General features: G+C 53.6%; 1 protein-coding gene across 1 annotated transcript in view; it reads right to left on the bottom strand.

Annotated features, from left to right (window-relative positions):
* The window catches only part of STK32C (serine/threonine kinase 32C), an 84,187-nt gene extending 65,002 nt beyond the window's left edge, over nt 1–19,185 (bottom strand). The window contains exon 1 of the mRNA XM_007452014.1: nt 19,119–19,185. Within this exon, the coding sequence (XP_007452076.1) occupies nt 19,119–19,179 (61 nt within the window). The 5' untranslated portion in view covers nt 19,180–19,185. The remainder of the gene's footprint in view (nt 1–19,118) is intronic.
* Between the last annotated feature and the right edge of the window lie 9 nt (nt 19,186–19,194).

Below are 19,194 nucleotides of genomic sequence, written 5' to 3'. Positions count from 1 at the left end.
TTCAGCAGGGTTTTAGGATACAGTCAATATGCAACAATTTATTTTTTAAAAACGTAAAATATGTAGGGATAAGTTAAACAAAATATGTGCAGTCCTTGCACACTGAAAATTATGAAGCCATGCTGACAGAAATCAAAGACTGGAATAAATGCATGGCATATGCCGTGTTCATGGACTGGAAAACTCAAAATGTTAAGAGGTCCATTCTTTTTTAACTGACCAATAGTTTCATGAAATCCCAATCAATATCTCAGCCAGCTTATTTTAGGAACTGACAAACTGATTCTAAAATATACATAGAAAGGCAAAGAATCTAGAATAGTCAAAACAACTTGGAAAGAGAACAAAGTTGGAAGGCAAACATATCAGCTTTCAAGACCTATTTTAAAGCTACAATAATCAATATAGTGTGGTATTGGTGTAAAGATAGAGAAAGAGATCAATGGAACAGAATAGAGTCCAGAAATAGGCCCACGATTATAAGTTCAACTGACTCTCAAGAAAGATGCCAAGGAACTCCAATGGGAGAAAGGATGGTCATTTCAACAAGTGGTTCTAGATCAAACAGACGTCATATTGCAAAGCAGGAGGGAGAGGAAGAGGGGAAAGAGGGAGAGGAGAGGAAATGGGGAGAAGGAGGGAGGGAGGGAGGGAGGAATGGGAGGAGGAAAGAAGAGACAGAACCTTGGCCCTTACTTCTTATCAATACAAAAATCAACTTGAAATGGAGCATAAACAAAATTAACAGCTAAAAAAACCCCATAGAAGTTCTAGAACAAAGGGAAAAAAAATCTTTATGACCATGAGTTAGGTAAATATTTCCTAGAAAGGACACAAAAGGAACAAACCATAAAGGAAGAAACTGATGAAAAACTGGACTTCACCAAAATTAAAAACGTCTCCTTTTCCAGAATCACCATTAAGAACTGAAAGCGAGTGATACGAAATGCAGCACTGGTTCCCACCTCCCAGCACATGACCAGACTGGCTGCCAAGGGATACAGGGAAACTTCCTGGGGTGGTAGAGAGACTCCACGCTTGACTGCAGTGGTGGTTATACGACTATATACATCTGTCAAAACTCACTGAATCACATCCTTACAATTGATTCATTTTGTTTTATGTTAATTACACTTCAATAAAACTGATTTTAAAAATTAACTCTATTTCTATGTACCAGCAATGAAAAAAATCTAAGAACAAAACTATAAAAATAATGCCACCTATAACAACATCAAATAAACAAAAAATACTGGGCGATACATTTAATAAAAGATGTACAAGACCTGTTTACTGAAAATTGCAACCCATTGCTGAGAGAAACTAAAGCAGACCTAAATAAATGGAGAGACATACCATGTTCATGGATTGAAGACTCAGCATCACTAAGATGTCCATCCTCCCTAAAACTGACTTGTAGATTTAATACAATCCCAATCAAAATATCTGCAGACATTTTTGTAGAAATTGGCAAGTTGATTCAAAATTTGTAAGAAAATACAAAGGATCTAGAATTGCCAAAATAAATGTGGAAAATGAACAAGGTTGGATGATGTATGCTACCTCATTTCAAGATTTACTATAAAGCTACAGTGTCATCAGTATAAGGAAAGATAAAAAGAGACTCCAGAAATAAACTTACATATGTAGATCAACTGACTTTTGGCCAAGTTGCCAAAGTAATCCAGTAGAGAAGAAAGTCTCTTCAAAGAATGGTGCTGAAATAACTGGGTATCCACACAGGGAAAAATGAACTCCCCTGCCTCACACTCCACACAAAAATTAATTTGAAAGTTATCCTAGATCCAAACTTGACGTTAGGGTAAACAAGGATTTCCTAAACAAGACGCAGAAATGACTCTAATCAAAACACATCCATCCAGGGACTTGAATCCAGAATTTTTTGTGGGTGTGTGGTACGCGGGCCTCTCACTGTTGCGGCCCCTCCCGTTGCGGAGCACAGGCTCCGGACGCGCAGGCTCAGCGGCCACGGCTCACGGGCCCAGCCGCTCCGCGGCATGTGGGATCCTCCCGGACCGGGGCACGAATCCGTGTTCCCTGCGTCGGCAGGCGGACTCTCAACCACTGCGCCACCAGGGGAGCCCCAGAATGTTTAAAGAACTCTTACAACTCGATATTAATGACACACACACAGCACAAAAGGGGTGAGAGACTTGAACAGTCACTTCAAGCAATAACTGCACAAAGGGCCAATCAGCAAATGAAAGAGTCACCTACAGCCTTAGTCATCAGGGAAATGCAGATATTCCTAAGACCAAACTTTCTCTTTGTTTATTTTGTTCATCACGTTTGGAAATGCCCCTCATCTGCCAACATAAGAGGCAATAATTTGGCGGTAACTGGATAGTCCTCCACAGCAACCGATGTGGCCACGCCTGCTGGACAGATCCTGCAGAGCCTCTGCAGTACCAGCTGGCCACCCTCTGGCCAGCATATGCCTTTACCCCAGACGCCATGAGCACTCCCAGGACCCAGCCAGAAAGGAGAGCAGGGCTGGGCCGCGTCTGCCCCCGGCACGCTCCGTAACAGTCCCTGGAGGAGATGGCGACACCCGTCGGTCACAAAGCCCCCAGCTGGGGCTGGTCTAAGCACACCCACATTGACTCCTCCGTTATCTCTTTCTATCCAGTCTAGTTAAATCCAACAAGCATTTACTGAGAGCTTCTTAGGTGCCAGGCCCTGTGGAGTCCAGAGTGAACACAAGGCAGCGCCGCCACCGTGGCTCTTCCAGAAGTGGAGAAAAACCCCTAGGGAAGGTGTCTCTGCACTGGCCTGGGTCCCATACCAGGGCCACCCACCCAGGGCCACCCCACCCAGGACCAGCACACCAGGACCACCCCATCCAGGACATCCATCCAGAGTCACCCACCCAGGGCCACCCACCCCAGGCCCCCAACACCAGGAGGCCCAGGGGCAGAGGCACAACCCATCTCAGAACTGCCCCCACCTCACTCCCTTTGATGCCTGTCCTGCGGGAGCACATCATTTGTTAGTTGACAAGATGGAAAGTGACTGCATTTGGGAGAGAAAGAACTGCTGATGGAAGTTTAATTAACAAACCTTCTGAACCTTTCAATTAACTCATCTGCACATGAGTGAACCTGCATTCTCTGGAGCATTGCTTTTCTTTTTTTTTAATTAAAAGCAACTTGAGTTCATTTTGTAAAGGCTTCTAGAGATTCCACTGGACACAGCTCCGTAGGTCCAAGGCCAGGCCCTCCCCACCTGGCTCCAGGTGAACACTGTCCCCTTGGCCCCCTCAGCCCACAGTGTGCTCTCACTCCAAGGCTGCATACACGGGGCCCGAAAAAGTGTGTCTTCCCCGGGGGAGGGCGGGCAGGACAAGTCCCTGCCCTTGTAAGTGGTAAGCCCCAAATTAAGCTGTGCTGAACAAACCTTGCCTCCCAGCCCGATGTACAGCTCTGCGACCTCCCACCTGTGGCTCTGACCTTCCCTGCAGCTCGGCATGGAGCCTCCGGCCTCAGAGCTGGTAGACACAGCCCGTGCGGGCTCCAGGCCTGCCTATGTGCATGAGACGGCCATTCCTAACCTGCAGCCCCTGCAGACTGGACGCTCCAGTGGGAGGGACGTGGGTCTCCACGCCCCTGCCATCCCAGCAGAGGAGGGGGCAGGAGGCAGAGCCCCACATGGGGTCAGTCGCCGGCCTTGCCTCCCCACCCAAACCCTGGGCCTCGCCCCACGTCCAGGGCGTCCCCTGCAGGAGACGGAACCTCCCAGGGCCTCGACGACTCCAGCCACTCCTTCAAGATGCAAGGAAACAGAACACCGGCGGCAGCAGCCCACGAGGGTTGCCCACCCCCACCCCGGGAAGGCCAGAGCCACCACGGCACCTGCACCTTCACGGGGACAAGGGGCCCACAAAGGCGGGACAGCCAGGGCAGTGCCACGTGAACCAAGCCTCGGCGTGCACCCCCCAGGCACACTCATTCACACACATGCCTGTGCGCACACGCACACCCAGGTTAACCCCAGAACCCCAGGCAGAGCCCAGGTGCCCTTACAGTTCTCAACCCTGGAGCCCCCAAAGCAGCCGCTGGAGTTGGCAAAATGAGCCAAGCGAGGCCAGGCTGTGGCGCCTGGTGCAGGGGACACGGGGGACCTGGGGCCTGGCCTGGGGCTGACACCCACGGAGGCCAGCGCTTCTCGGAGCCTCTTCTGTCCCATCTGCACCTTTCTGGCCCCAGAAGTCTGGCCAGGGGCAGGGACTCCCAAAGGCGCTCGGAAGCGACACCGCCCGCCCCAGCCCAGCAGCTACGGCCTCGATGCGCTCCCCAGCTGCAGCCACAGAAAAGCCAAGCTCCGTGTTCTCACTGCTGGGGGCGGTGTCACCCCCCAGGAGACACGTGGCAATGCCTGGAGGCACGATGAGTTGTCAGGAACACGGAGAGGGGTGTGCTCCTGCATCAGAGTCAGCTGCTGACAGCCCCCTCCCCCACCGTGCACGGGATGGTCCTGCCCCCCACCCCGGGGCGACTGGGCCCAACGCCAGCACTGCTGCCTCTGCCCAGGTTGGAAGCAGCCCCGCTCCATGCAGCACAGGGCAGCCTCCACTCTCAGGCCTGTGGACGTCCAGGGGTCCTGCGGGCACAGCCAGGCACTGCCAGCCACAGGACCCTTTGCAGAGGGAGGCCACCCTGGCCCTACATGCGGGCATCCCAACGACCAGACTCTTGGCTCCAGTCAGACGTGTGTTTCATAACCAGCCCAAGTGCAAGAGCTTCCAGCCTAACTCAGGGAAAGAACTTTTGGGGCAGTGGCGCCCGCAGCTGCCGAAACCCCTCCATCACATCTGTGCCTCCTTCAAACGGCCTGGGCAGCCGCCCTGGCCCTGCAGCTGCTGCTCCCAGACTTGCCCTAAAGCCAAGCTTTCTGGGCCTGTTTCTCCGAGTGACCAGCGGGCCTGACCTAAATGTTCTGACAGCCCAGAACAGAAAGCACATCCATCAGAGAAGGGAGAACAGAGTCAGCAAAGACGGAAGCCCAGGTCTGACTGTCCAAAGGGACATAGGCTCCTGCTGTCCAGGGAGATGGGGTGGCCCTATGCCTGGCCTCCCAAGGCCGGGGCCCTTGCCACCTGACACAGAAAGCACTGTTAAAGGAACAGTGTGCCCTGGGCCTTAATTCAGCAGACTGGCCGTGCTGTCCAGGGGGAGTTAGGGCCCTGGAAGGCCTCCCTCTGAGGTGTCTTACTGCTTTGCCCCGAAGTGGGCCCTTCAGGGGAGTCATGGGCACATAGCCCCCCTCACCCCATGTTCACTCGGTTCCCGCCCTACCCAGGTGATGTCGAGTCACGTGAGATACGGGAAGGAACCTAGGGAGGTAAAACCCCGTCTCGTGGGATGTTCGCTCTGGGGCCAGGGGCTGAGATGAACACAGATGTCACAGGCTATGCAGTACACCGTCGCCAGGGTTAAGTGCCCAGAAAGCAGAGCAGGACAGGGGCCTGGCAGGGGCCCGGTGGGTCCCCAGGCACAACTGTAAAGTGGGTATCCCGGGAGAAGGGCGTGCAACGGTTTGAAGGAGACACATGGTGACCCTGCTCCGGCCACAGCACTGCCCCACCCTGCTGCCAAAACACTTGGCCGGCTGCTCTCCTGGCCTCTGCAGGGAACAGGCCATGTGATGCTCTGGGCAGGAGCTGTGGGCAGATGCCACACGGAAAGCCACCCCTGGGTGCTAGGTGGGCCATTGGCGTGGAGGACGCCCAGTAGAGAGTATCACGCTGGACTCCTAGCAGAGAATGAGGGGATGCCCTTGGGACACACTGCCCTGCAGAGATCAGAGGCTCACGAGGAGGGGCAGGGACCAGGGTGCTGGGTGCAGATGGAGGGGCAGCGACCAGGGTGCTCGGTGCAGGAGGAGGGGCGGGGACCAGCGTGCTGGGTGCAGGAGGAGGGGCGGGGACCAGGGTGCTGGGTGCAGGTGGAGGAGCAGGGACCAGGGTGCTCGGTGCAGGTGGAGGTGGGGGCACGGGGTGCCCGGAGCCTGTGGGAGGGAGGGACACAGGCAGCCCATGCTCTGGAAGGTAGAGCCAAGGTGACATGAAGGGCGGGGAGTGGCTGCCAAGTGGAAGAGGGCTCCCGGGTGGGTCTAGGGGCATTTGGAAAGATGAGGTCAGCGAGCCAGGAGACTGCAGGGGTGCAGGTGTGAATGTGTTCAAGGAGATATCTGTGACATACGAGCCAGAGACTGGACAGAACAGTCTGGAACGTGTGAAGCAGGTCCGGGCTGGAGATAAAACCTGGAGTCGCTGGCATATGGATGATATTTGAAACTGTGAGACTGTCCACATGAGCGCAGCAGAAAAGGAGGGAGTGGGCAGAAGCCCCAGGTGCTCCAGTGTCACCGTGGTGGGGAGGGGAGAAGGGTCCTAAGAGGGGCCAAGAAGGAACAGCAGGGCAGCGGGCGTCCTGGAAGCTGCGGGAAGAGAGGGAAGCTGGGAGGGGCCCAGAGGGTCAAGCTCTGCCGTGGGTCCAGGACAAGGGAGCTGAGAACTGGGCGTCAGACTTCGGCCCATGCAGGGAACCCTCACTAAGGCTCCGAGGCCATGGGGACAAACCCCGGCTCCTGTAGGCTCAGGGGAGCATCGGAGGGCAGGACTGACACCTGAGAGAACAAAGTGCTGTCAAAGAGTCTTGCTGAAAATGGGGAGCAAAGGAATGAGGCCACGGCATCAAGCAAAGCTTTCTCAACACAGGAAGCATGAAGCAGGCGTTTGTTCTCTCCCCAGTCACACGTCGAAAGTCTTCTGCACACCTGGCATTCGTCTCTACCCTGGGGACACCAAAACACATGGTTCACTCCTGTCCACCCTCGGCAGCCTGTGATGTGACGAGTCAACAGTTATGAAACGTGCACTCGGCACAGTGCACAGCTCCAGCTCAGCCCTGGAGTCCCAGCAGCCTGACCTGCAGGCTTCTCTCCTCCCGCCCAGAGCCAGTACCTTGGACAGCTCTTCCCCAGCCCCAGAATCGCCGGCTGGGAGGCTGGACACCAGTGGGTTTTTAAAAAATATTCTTGTAAACTTTTGATTAGAGTATAACAAACATGCAGAAAACGTGCACATCTGACAAGCGTTCAGCTCAAACAATGGGGGACCCTGGTGCCCCCCCCAGGGGGACATGGGCTTGACATCTTGTGGCACAGACCAGCACCTTGGCTTCTGTGCTTGTCACACAAACGGAGTCAGCAGCGGGGACCCTCGCTCCCTCGGCAGCAGGTTAAGAGGTGCACCGTGTGGGGTGCGGCCACGAGGCCTTCACTCTCACGGTACAGAGGATGCACAGAACGAAGACCCGAGGATTCACTCGTCCGAGTAACGTCGGTGGGCACTTGGTCCAGTTCCAGCTTCTGGCTACCACACGTAGTGCTGTGTGGACTCCCGTGTGTGTGTCTTTGGGTGCACGGATGTACACGTTTGGATGGGTCCCACCTAGGAATGCAATCCTGGGCTGCAGGTGTCCATGCCCCCAGCCAAAGACCACCAGAGACAGTATAAGGCTGCACACACCCGTGTACCGTCCTTGCAACAGGGAGAACAGGGGCGTGTCCGCAAGAGTCAGGGTTTGGGCTCATGTCAGTGACCTTCAGGAGGGTTCAAGCAGCACGGCCCCACACTCTGTGGAGGCTGCGTGACTTTATGATTGGGCATCTTAACCCCAACTACAGAGGCTGAGAAGGAGTGAAGCAAGTACTACAACTGGCAAAGCAGCAGCCAGGACACAGGAAGTCTGGTCATTTGGGCCTGGACAATGGTCACATTTTTGTCTATGCTCCAAAAGGATTATGGAGGGGTCTTGTGTTTGTCTTGACCCACCACGGTCAGAGGGGTCTGTTGCAGGTGCTCTGTGAAATCGTTCACGTGCAGCAGGAGAATGCCAGGGCCAGCGGCGAGGTCCAGGCGAGCTCCTGGACGTCAGGGCTGTGCTCTCTCTCAGAAATGGTGCGCCATGCAGTTTCCCGAGTGGTTGTATCAATTCACACTCCCTCCCGCCTGCAGTGTACAGAGTAGGTGCACAGTAGGTACATTCAGTTAAACAAATGCAGTGATGGGGGACCCCAGAGCCTTACACCAGGGAGCAGTGTGGTCAGCTCTGCGCTTTATTTTTTTTTTAACATCTTTATTGGAGTATAAGTGTTTTACAATGTTGTGTTAGTTTCTGCTGTATAACAAAGTGAATCAGCTATATGTATACATATATCCCCATATCCCGTGTCTCCCTCCCACCCTCCCTGTCCCACCCCTCTAGGTGGTCACAAAGCACCAAGCTGATCTCCCTGTGCTATGCAGCTGCTTCCCACTAGCTATCTATTTTTCATAGATAGCTCTGTGCTTTAAAAGATCATTATCCCCCAGTAACGGTGAGCACACCTGGCACCCAGATCTTGGTTTCTAACACCTTCCCCAATAGAAGGACCAGGGATCCTTGGAGAACTGGCTGATTCTAGGGTTGGGTCAGGGAATATACATGATGAGCCTAGAGCATCTTCTAGTCCCAGAAAGTAAGGAAGTGCTCAGAAAGAAGCAAAGACAGAAAACAGTGAGGACAGCAGGACAAAGGGACACAGTAGCCAACTGAAGAGCTTCCAATGGCTAAAGCTGGACAATTTGAGCAAAAAATAAATAAACAAAACACAATAGGGCTTCCCTGGTGGCGCAGTGGCTGAGAGTCCGCCTGCCGATGCAGGGGACACGGGTTCATGCCCCGGTCTGGGAAGATCCCACATGCTGCAGAGCGGCTGGGCCCGTGAGCCATGGCCGCTGAGCCTGCGTGTCCGGAGCCTGTGCTTCGCAACGGGAGAGGCCGCAACAGTGAGAGGCCCGCGTACCGCAAAAAAACAACAAAAAAAACAAACAAATAAATAAATAAATAAAACACAATAGTATTGGATCATAATGCAAAGTATAAAACAAATATCCATGAGTCCATATGAGTTCAAATAAATGACCGAATAACAAAGTAAATGGGAAGAATACGCAAATCTTCTGTGTGGAAGAATTCCAAATAATTTTATGTAACTGCCTCCCTGTAAAGGGGGTGGACCTTAACCCCCACCCTGTAAGTGTGGGCAGTGCAGTGTAACTTCCTTCCAAAGAGCACAGTGTGGACAGCGGGGGTGAGTAACCTGACAGCGGAGACCCCTGACGGACAGGACCTCGGCCAGGTGATCAAGGTCAGTGTCAGCAATAAGTTGTGCTGAGAGAACGTACCTTGACAGGACGTGACGAGAAGGGCACCTTTCCTGTGGTTTTCCTCCCAAAGACCCATAACCCAAGTCTGACCATGAGAGAAACCTCACAAATGCCAGCTGAAGGATATTCTGCAAAATACCCGACCAGTTATTCTCAAAACTGTCAAGGTCATCAAAAGAAGGAAAGTCTGAGAAGCTGTCACAGCTCACAGGAGCCTAAAGAGGGGCAGCTAGATGTAATGTGGGATTCTGGGCGGGACCCTAGAACAGAAAAAGGGTATTCAGTAAAAACAAGTCACACCTCAATAAACTGCGGCTTCAGTTACTGACAGATTTCACATGTCACCTTGACTGGCCCTGGGCACCCAGATTAAAGCGTTCTGGGCATGTCTGTGAGGGAGTTTCCAGATGAGATTAGCAGTTGAACCCGGGACTCAGTAGAGTAGGTGGCCCTCCCAGATGTGGGTGGGCGTCAACCAGTGCCCTGAGGCCTCAACAGAACAGAAGGCGGAGGAAGGAGGGAGGCCCCCCTCTCCTGCCGCCCTGCTGAGCAGCGACCCCTGGTCTCATCCTCTCCTGCCCTCAGGCTGGGACCACACCATCGAGTCCCCTGGGTCTCAGGCCTTCAGACTCGCCCCGAATCACGGCACAGGCTCCCCCGGGGCTCCAGCTCGCATGTGGCAGGTTGTGGGACTTCTTGGCTCCATAGCTGCCTGAGCCAATTCCTTTTAATAAACCTCCTTAAATACCTGTACGTAAGCATATGTGTGTACACACACACGCGCGCGTGCGTGCGCACATGCACACACACACACACACACACACACACACACACACGCTATTATTCTATTGGTCTGTTTGTCTAGAGAACCCTGACTAGTACAACCATGTCTCACCACTGGTTCCCTAGTTATGACAAAGGTATGATATTATGTACAATACATGTATGTACAATACATACAATAGTTATGACAAAGGTACGATATTAGCGTTAGGGGAAACTAGCGTGGGATAGAAAAGAACCCTCTGGTACCACCTTCACAACTTTTCTGTAAAGCTAAAATGTTCTAAACAAAGTTTACTTTAAAAAAGTTTGTTAAAAGTAATATATATTTTGTATGTATTCAAGTATGGATTGGAAGGTGATACGAAAAAGTGCAAATGGTTGTTATAATAGTGGTGAGATTACATAAGACACTGAAAGTCTTAATATTTTTCTTGTCACTTTCCGTTATATAATAAAAAGCTATAAAGGAAAAAAGGATCATCTGGCAACAGTGTCTGGCAGCTAGATGGGCAGCCATATAATCTATCATCCAAACTGGGACACGTCTAAGAGCAAAAGGAGACGCTATTAATAATGATGCCTGGTCACCAGACAGGAAGGCACCAACAGGTGCGCGGCCACTGTGAGGATGCAGGAGCCGCAGGCTCCCGCCCACTGGCTCCCGTAAGGTCAGTGACCCTGGAGAGGAGCCCAGGGCAGCGGGGGGTGAGGGGGGGCTGAGGTCGTCGGGGGGCAGCCTGGGACAGCAGGAGTTGACCCCAAATTCTCGGTCCCTCCCACCACTTCCTGCTCTAATGGTTCACACCCCCGGCACCAGCACAGGGTCTGCTCCAGGCCCAGCTCCGGGGACTCTTTGTCGGCTAAGCCCCTTGCTTTCAGCACATTCCAAGTGCTGTGGGCTCTGGAAGCGAGCCTCGGGATCCACACGGCTGAGGATCCACCGTCCGACTCTAGTTCCACGGGGCACAGAGCCCGGGCCTTCCTCTCCGCTTCGTCCCCAGATGTCCGGGTGGCAGCCACCCACCCCACCGCTGCCCACCTGCTGCTCCATCTCAGCTGCCACTGCCCACAGCACCGGGCAGATCTGCCACCGGGCAGGGCCACGCCAGCCCATGCACAAGCACATGGACGCTGGGGCCCAACCCTTTCTTCAGCACGTAATTTTTTTACCCCCGCTTTTCTCTGCATCTTCCCTCCTTTCTGTCTTATCTTCCTCCTTTTCGCCTCTCTCAGTCCTGTGCTAACTTTGCAAATTATCTTTTCTGCCTGCGGAGCTAAAATGTGATTTCAGAAACACAAGAGGACCCTGACACGGAGAAAAAGAAAAAAGGAAAGAATCGGGGACAATGCAAACAAACACGACCCCAGGACAGCCACGGGCTCCTACAGTGCAGCACGGGCCGGGGTCTGAGCCGCCCCCAAGAATTACCAACTCCCAAAACAAGGACGTGATGTGTGTCGCTTTAAGCCGCTACGTTCTGGGGCAATGTGTTAAGCGATCATAGATAACTGATACGCAGCCACCAGCCGGAACTGAGACCCCAGGGACACCCCGCTATAAGGACGCCCCTCCCCCCAGGAACCCCTCCCCCCCTCCAGGGACACGACTCCCACGGAGGCTTCCACCAGCCTGAGGCCTCTGAGCCATCACGGGGCACCGTGAACGGGAAGCAACCAAGCACGTTCTGGCTCTGCAGGTGGCGTGCAGAGCAGGGGACCCATCCCCACTGGGCCCTGTCTAGAGTCCCAGGTCACAGAATCTTGAGAAATGATAAAAATGGTCATTGCTAAGTCACTAAGTTTGGGGTTTTTTTATTACCAGCAATAAATAATAAAACAGTGCCCGGTTTGAGCTACCGGGACCAAGACCCCACTCCCGGCTCCCAGGGGCCGGGCGTTCCGGAAACGGGCCCGAGTCCGATGCGGGGCCCGGGAAGACAGCACTGAGCACCTCGGACCCTGCTCGGGGCGGGGTGGGGGGTGTGCCTGGTGCCCGAGAAGGCTGAGCGTCCTGCCAGGCCTAACAGACTCACAGACACACAAGCGCAAAGCTGCCCGTCTCTGGCTTCGGTGACAAGCCCCACCTGGTGCGTGTGAAGGAAGAGGCGTGATGTGAGAGCAGAGACCTCCCTAGTCAGCGTGTAAACACCAGGAATCTGAATGTGCTCAGCTCCTATTTTTAATAAATTGGGGGCGACACTGACTCTCACCCACATCATCTCCTTGGCTTCACAACTTAAAGAACACCAAGCCGGGTATGCACAGCGCAGACTGGGGCCACGCCTGCTCGGGCGGCATGCTGGAGGCCACCGCAGGCTCCCGTGTCACACCTGGGGATGTGGAGGGTGGGGACAAATGACCCAGCTGGGGCTGGACGGAGCCACACTGATCTCGGTCAGCTGCCTTGGTTTTTAGATAATAGATTTCAGGTCAACGGGCAAAACAGTTTTTGATGAAGCAGGCTTCCCAGTTTTTAAAAATAACAATAATTTTATTAATTGTAACTTCTCCAATTATGAGCATTAAAATCATTCAGCACGTTGGGCCCGACCAGTGTTTGGGGAAGAGAGGCGGGCCCAGCGTGTTCTGCAGGCCGCTGATCAGCGTGTGCCCACCCCCCAGGCGGGAAGGAGGCCCCAGAGGAGCCATCGTGGACGACGTGTCGACCTGACCCAGGGGACAGGAGCAGGGCTGCAGGGGGCGTGCACACAGCTTGCGGGGACAGCAAGGCTCAGCACTCACCAGACCCTCACCAGCCCGCAGAAACAGTGCTTACCAAAGCCTTATTTCTACCTAGAGTTACACAGCGATAGCAGAGTGAGGCAGGTAGGAAGAAGCAAAGTTCTACCCCTTTTTCAAATGAGGAGGAAAAATCTGACTGGGAAGGAAAAATGACACCAGGTAGAAGGCCTGCTCCCACACTAAGGGGAATGAACACCAAATCTGGTTCTGAGCTTCCTACTGACAGGGCAATCGGGACCAGGGCCACGGAGCACAGACCCTGAACACAGGAACCACTGGGCTCAGGGGGGCCCGCAGGGCTGGCCGGGGCCCCCCCCAGGAAGGTCCCACCTCGGGTGGCCTAGAACGTGGGGCTGGACTCTCAGTGCAACCAGGACAAGAGGACACAGTGACCAGAAGGGGGGTGTCTACACAGCCCAGGGCCACCTGCCTCTGGTAGCGTGTCCTCTGCCACATCTGGGTGAGAATCAGAGGACATTGCTGAGTTCTAGTCACTGCAAAGGAGGAATTTTAGGCTGTAGCGTCAGCTGAAAATGCAGGATACAAAATGCTACTGATGTTTTGGGTACGTGTGTAGCAGGCTACGCCAGAGAAAAAGAACAACACAGAAGTAAGAACAAAGCTAAATGAGATCCCTCTGCAGGAAGAGCCAGCCCATCTCCAGACGAAGGATGAGCAGTAGCTTTGGAAACTCCCACCCACTGCCAACACCATTGCCATGGCCCAGCAGAGCGCCAGAGCAGGCGGCCCCCTGCTGCTCCCTATGCGTAGGGCCAGTGCCTTGGGGACCACGCCCACTCCACCACCCACCTGCTGGGTCCTCGCTAAGCCCTCCCACCCAGAGTGTGTCCTCTCTGTGTCCAGCACACTGGCACCGTCTGGGGCCGGATGGGAACACAGACCCTGAGGCCCCACCCGAGACCCGCTGAATCAGAATCTGCATTGTCACAAGGTCCCCAGGGGACCCTGACAGTTTGGGAGCTACTGTGAGCTGCCCCGACCCTGTTCCGAATAAATGCTTGTCCGTGGCTTTGCCTCCCTCAGACCATCTTGGGGCCTTGCGAGGCTCCATCCTCAAGGAGAAGCCCTGAACAAAACTTACCTCCAATGCATCCAAGCATTACTTCTCAACTGGAAGGATGGGTGGTTAAATTTTTAAAAGAAAATCAACTTATTTTTAGCATTTTAAAACACACAGCCAGATGGACAGACGTGCAGAGCTGACATTTGTTACATAAAAAAGTACGACAGTGGGTCCCAAGTCCATCCCAGACCAGCCTCGTCAGCCACAGGAACACAGCAAACTCAGCGCCACCCAACGGCCCCACCGGGACACCTGGCACTGCATGTGGGAACCCAGGGAATCCAGGAGCAGGTGTGCAAGGCCAGCCGGGACCACACGCCTCCTCCCCACCTTGAACCCAAATGTCCACCCCTGCACCAGGGGCCTCTGCACCATTGCTGCCAGCTGGTAAAGGAACCCAGGGTCTGCAGCCACCAGGCTGCTGGCCACCGAGGCCCCCGCATTGCAGGGGACGGGGTGTGAACTGCCATCAGCCCGAGCCTGGGCCACACAGAGAGCTGCCACCCCCATCACCAGCCACCCCCTCTTCCCAGGGTCAGGAGGGAAGGGAAGAGACACCTATTAAAACTCAGGTCCACGCACCACTGGTCAAAGACTCAGTAAACAGGGCTAGACTGTCACTTTGGAACCACGGCCCCATCAGCACGATCGGGTCAGCCGCCCGTGCGCTCAGCACCGCTCTCCGCTGCCTGTGAGCCCTGAGCACACGACAGGGAAGACTGGGCATAAGCACCGTAAAGTCACCGAGTCATTGTTGGCAGGTGACACGACCGACCACCCAGGAAAATCAACTCAAAAGCCATGAGGACTAACGGGAACCTTAGCAGAGCAGCCACACATGGGACGGATATTTTTCAAAGTTAAGCTTTCCTTCCTAACAGCACTAACCAGGGTGGAACCTGATGGTTGCAAAGATCATGTTCACAATTCGACAGAAACAGGCAGTGAATGCACCCAACCTAAGCAAGAGCAGGACCCACGGGAGGAAACCGTGCTCACTGTGGCCAGCGTGGGTCCAAACTGACCAAAATTTGCAACATGAAAAGTGAAACCACAGAAGCACTAGAAGAAAGTGCAGGTGCAGGTTTATAAATTGGATGAGTATCACCTGTGCTTGGTGTAACGGGGCACCAAGGCCGGAAACTGCCAGAAAGGAAGATCTTGATGAATCTGACCACACAAAAACTAAGCACATCCACACGGAAAACAACTAGCAACGAAGAAAGATAAATGACTGCTCCGGGTCATGCCGTTATATACCGGGAACCGTGAAAAGAAACCGGGCAGCAAACATCCCAACAGGAAGCACAGGTCAGGGGTAGGAGCTGGCAATTCAGGAAGGAAGAGCACAAACACCCCAAACATGGAAAGAAAAACGTTACCAACCTCACTAGTAATCAGAGACTCGGAGCACTAATACAATCCTTTTACCTTTCAGACGGTCAAAAAGCAGACATCACTAACACCCAGAGGCGCAGACATCACTAACACCCAGAGGCGGTGAGCGTCGGAGAAAGAGGACTTGCGTGTGCTCCGAGAGCAGGCAAACGGGATCTCCCTCCCGGCCAGCCGCACCGGACACAGGCCTCCCTCTTCCTCTCTCCTCTGGCCCCTCCTGCCCTTCACTACATTTATTCATGGTTCCTTGTCTGCTACTGGTCTCCCCACCTCCTCCTTTGTCTGGGTACCCCACACCTGCAGCAGCCACATCCTTTTGGCCACCGCCACGTAACAACCGTCCAGGACAGCCATGTCTTGTGCCGGGACTGCCCATCTCCAAGGGAGCTGGCCAGCAGCACCAAGCCACACTACACGCACACTCTTCTGACTCGTCGATGTCATTCCTAGGAAGTTATCCTAAGGAAATAATGTCAAGTGTACAAAGATGAACATACAAGGATGCTCACTGGTAAACTGTTTATGTACTGGTGCCTGAGCCCCAGCGCCCCCCAACTCCACCCCAACAAATTCAATCTGAATTTCCGGAGGAGGCATCCACAGTTTTTAAGAGCATCCTTTGAGTCTAGTTCACAGGGTTGAGAACCACTATCGTAAATTTAGCCAACAAAGGATGCTGTCGATCTATAAGATGGTCATGACACATTGCTAAGTAAAAAACACAGGTTGAGACAAAACCGTATTTGGAGCATGATCCCATTTCTGTATCAAAGACATAAAGAGTGTTTCTATGTGGCTGATGTGTGAGTACATTCCTAGAAAAAGGCTGGGGCAGAGGTACGCTAATAGGTCTCAGTGCTGAAATTACTGATGTCTTGGTTTTCCTATATAGAACAATTTTAGCAAAGTCTTAAACTCTTTTACAAATTTATACACCTTAATGCTTCTATAATTAAAAAAACAAAGGTTTTATAAATTTTGGAAAAGGTTATAAGACTCTGGTAGCCCCGTGTCCCGCCTTACTGCCCACCCCACCCAACACACCCAGGCCAGGCGTTTCAGCCCTCGATGGCCCCCTTATTTCCAGTTCTCTGGGCAAAGGCAAACCTTCTCGGTGATTAGTTGCCCCCCACTAGCAAGCTAATACCATGTTAGGTTTGAGACTAGCCAGACTGCTGAGAACGGTGGGTGCCCCCCAGTTACCGGTTACTGAGCTGCTCGGCAGAAAGTGACGGAACCCCACTCAGCACCCTCGTGGGGACACCCAGACGAGAGGAATGAAGGGGGCTGCCCAGCACCCCGCAGCACTGGGGCAGGTCCCGATCAAGGTCAACCCCTAAATCAAGTGCTCCTGAAGCCCGAGAGGGGTCGCACGGGAGGAGGCATGGGGTTTCGGGAAGAGGAAAGGGGACCCTTGCTTCTGGTGTGAGGAGGAAGCCCAGAGAATTCTGAACAAGCACCCAACACCTGCCAAATAAGGACAGTGGCTCAGACACCTCAGGGTTAACAGGGAAGCGGGACATTTAAGATCCCACGTGTCATAACTCCGCTTTTTAGTTGGAATCTACCTGGCACTCTGTTAAACTGCACTCTTATTTTCTCTTTTCCTTTTCTCTGCATACCAAATCTGATATATTAATTGGGTGTTTTAATCTAAAAAATTCATCAGAAGGTCTCACATTGCCATGGCAACCGTGCAGTCCCAGTAAATGCACGTCCTCAGCACAGCACTGTCACCTCTTTCAGCTCACCCTGCACAGGGCCGAGGAAGTGTGGGACCCTGTCTGGGGGGACGACTTCACACCCTGAAAGAAAGGTGGGGTGCAGCCTTTCTCCTCTTGAAAGACTGGCCTTCTGCCTTTCCAAATCCCACTCCTTCTGCCTAAATAAACCCACAGGCTTCAGGCCAAGAGCTGCACAACATTCTCTCTGCAAACACCTACTGTGATTCCCAAGTCGTGTGCGCCCTGACGATAACGTGAAAACATGGAATAAAAGTGGAACAAAGTGGCCGCCCACCTGGATCACATCCACGGCCATTGGACCAGGGCCAGGCTTGGCATCCTAATCTTACCAAACAAAGCCCAGGCAAGTCTCGTGCTGTGTTCAGTTTGGAGATGTGGCCACCATGCCCAGGGATGAGCAGGTGATTGATGGGCACATGTGCTAAAGAGCGAGCACCTGTAGCTGAAGCTAACAACCCACTTTCACAAGACCAGAAGAGCTGGCACCTCTGCCATCCTGCTTCAAGCAAACGGGGACAGGGGTGGGGAGAAGGGGGTCATGTTAAATAATTCTCAAATCCGATCGCGCGCAGCACAGCTGCATTCTGTGCTCTTGGTGCCTCCTTAACGATCCCTGGATCCTGAGACATAACACACTGAACAGGTAGAAAAATTCTACCTTTCAAAGCTGAGGCAGCCACTGTGCTACCTCCATTTCTCTCTTTCTACACCACCTGCCTTGGGGAGCATAATGCTAAGACATGAAGGAGTGGCCAGCTCTCAGCTGACACCAGCAAGTACTGAAATCAGACATCTGATGTATTTCTCAGAAGTTTTCTCATCGTGCAGCCAGAAGCTAGATGCAAATCTCCTTCCTGATTAGTTCCTAATTCACTCTGGGCTTTCTTCACTATGAATATTTACTCTAAAAACAAAAACATATAACATATGAAACACTCCCAGCAGTGAGCTGTGTTCCAAAGTTCAGAACACGAAGACAGGTCTCCCCAGAACACACTGAGTGGGCGTGGCTGGTCCTGGATGCCCCTGCAGCAAGTCCAGGCACCATGCCCCTCCCCGATGACCGGGGCCAGGCTCATCAGAGCCCAGGACCCCCTGAGCAACAGGCTCTGCATCGCTGTCTGTGAGGACTGACCACATGGCCTGCACTTTCTCCAACACTGGCCTGAGGTCGTATTATTGTAATTTCCTATAATGCTTAAATTATGTATCAGAAATAAATAGCTTGGGCTCTTTCGCTGAGCTGTGCTCTAAAATTATAAAAGATCCATCCTACTTCTGCAGGCTGCCTACAAACGAAAAATGCATATCTCGACTATTTTAAGAAAATGTCAAAAAAACATCAAATGTGTCATCTTGTAGCATTTAACTTATCTGCATGACATCTGCAGAGAAGAGCTATATGTTTGCCTGCGAAAGTATCACAGTGCCCCAGGGGCGGACACTGCACAGCCACCTTTCCCGAGGGTGCTAAGTGAAAGGGCCGTTGTCCAGCAGGGCTCCAGGAGGCGCGCCTGCAGGTCTTTCCTGCTTTCCACCAGCGCCCACCTCCGGGTCACTAGCTTTACCTGCGGGGGACCTGAGGGCAAACTAGTTCCCAAAAGGGCAGGTCTTTGCACAAAGGCAAGCCTCCACCGCACATCTGAGTGCAAAGGTGGGCACGCCGGCAGCCATGCGGCGCCGTCACCTACACTGAGAGCTCCGAGGGCCGGGCCCCCGCGCCACCTGTGGGGCAGGCATCTCCCTTCGCAAACTCGGCACACCTCAGGTGCAGAGTAACAACCGAGCGCTCACACCTCGCAGAAAAGGAAAATGCAAACACAGCGCCCTCGCTACTGCGGGGGCCTTCGCGCCTACCGACCGCAGACCCTCAGCCCGCAGGGACGGCCGGCCTACTCCGCCCGTCGCGCCGCCACTGGACACGGAAGACACGCGTGGGCACCGCAAGCACCGTTCGCTAGTTTCCTCGGAAACCGAGACGCCTTCCCACCGGGAGGCCTTGGTGCCCCGACCCGCAGAAATCCTCCCGCCGCAGCCCCGCTGCGAGAGCGTGCGGAGTCCCCAGACGGCGCGGGTCCCAACGCCGTCCCCGCGATCGGCCCGGAGTCTCCGCCGCGGCCGTTCTCACCGTCCTCCTTGTCGTCAAACACCGGCCTCCGCGCGGTGGCCGCCGACATGGACGAGCCCATCCTCTTCTTCCACTT

Source organism: Lipotes vexillifer, unplaced genomic scaffold, assembly GCF_000442215.2.
Source record: "Lipotes vexillifer unplaced genomic scaffold, Lipotes_vexillifer_v1.1 scaffold1117, whole genome shotgun sequence".
NCBI classification, from domain to species: Eukaryota; Metazoa; Chordata; class Mammalia; order Artiodactyla; family Lipotidae; genus Lipotes; species Lipotes vexillifer.
This window is presented reverse-complemented; position numbering and strand designations above follow the sequence as displayed.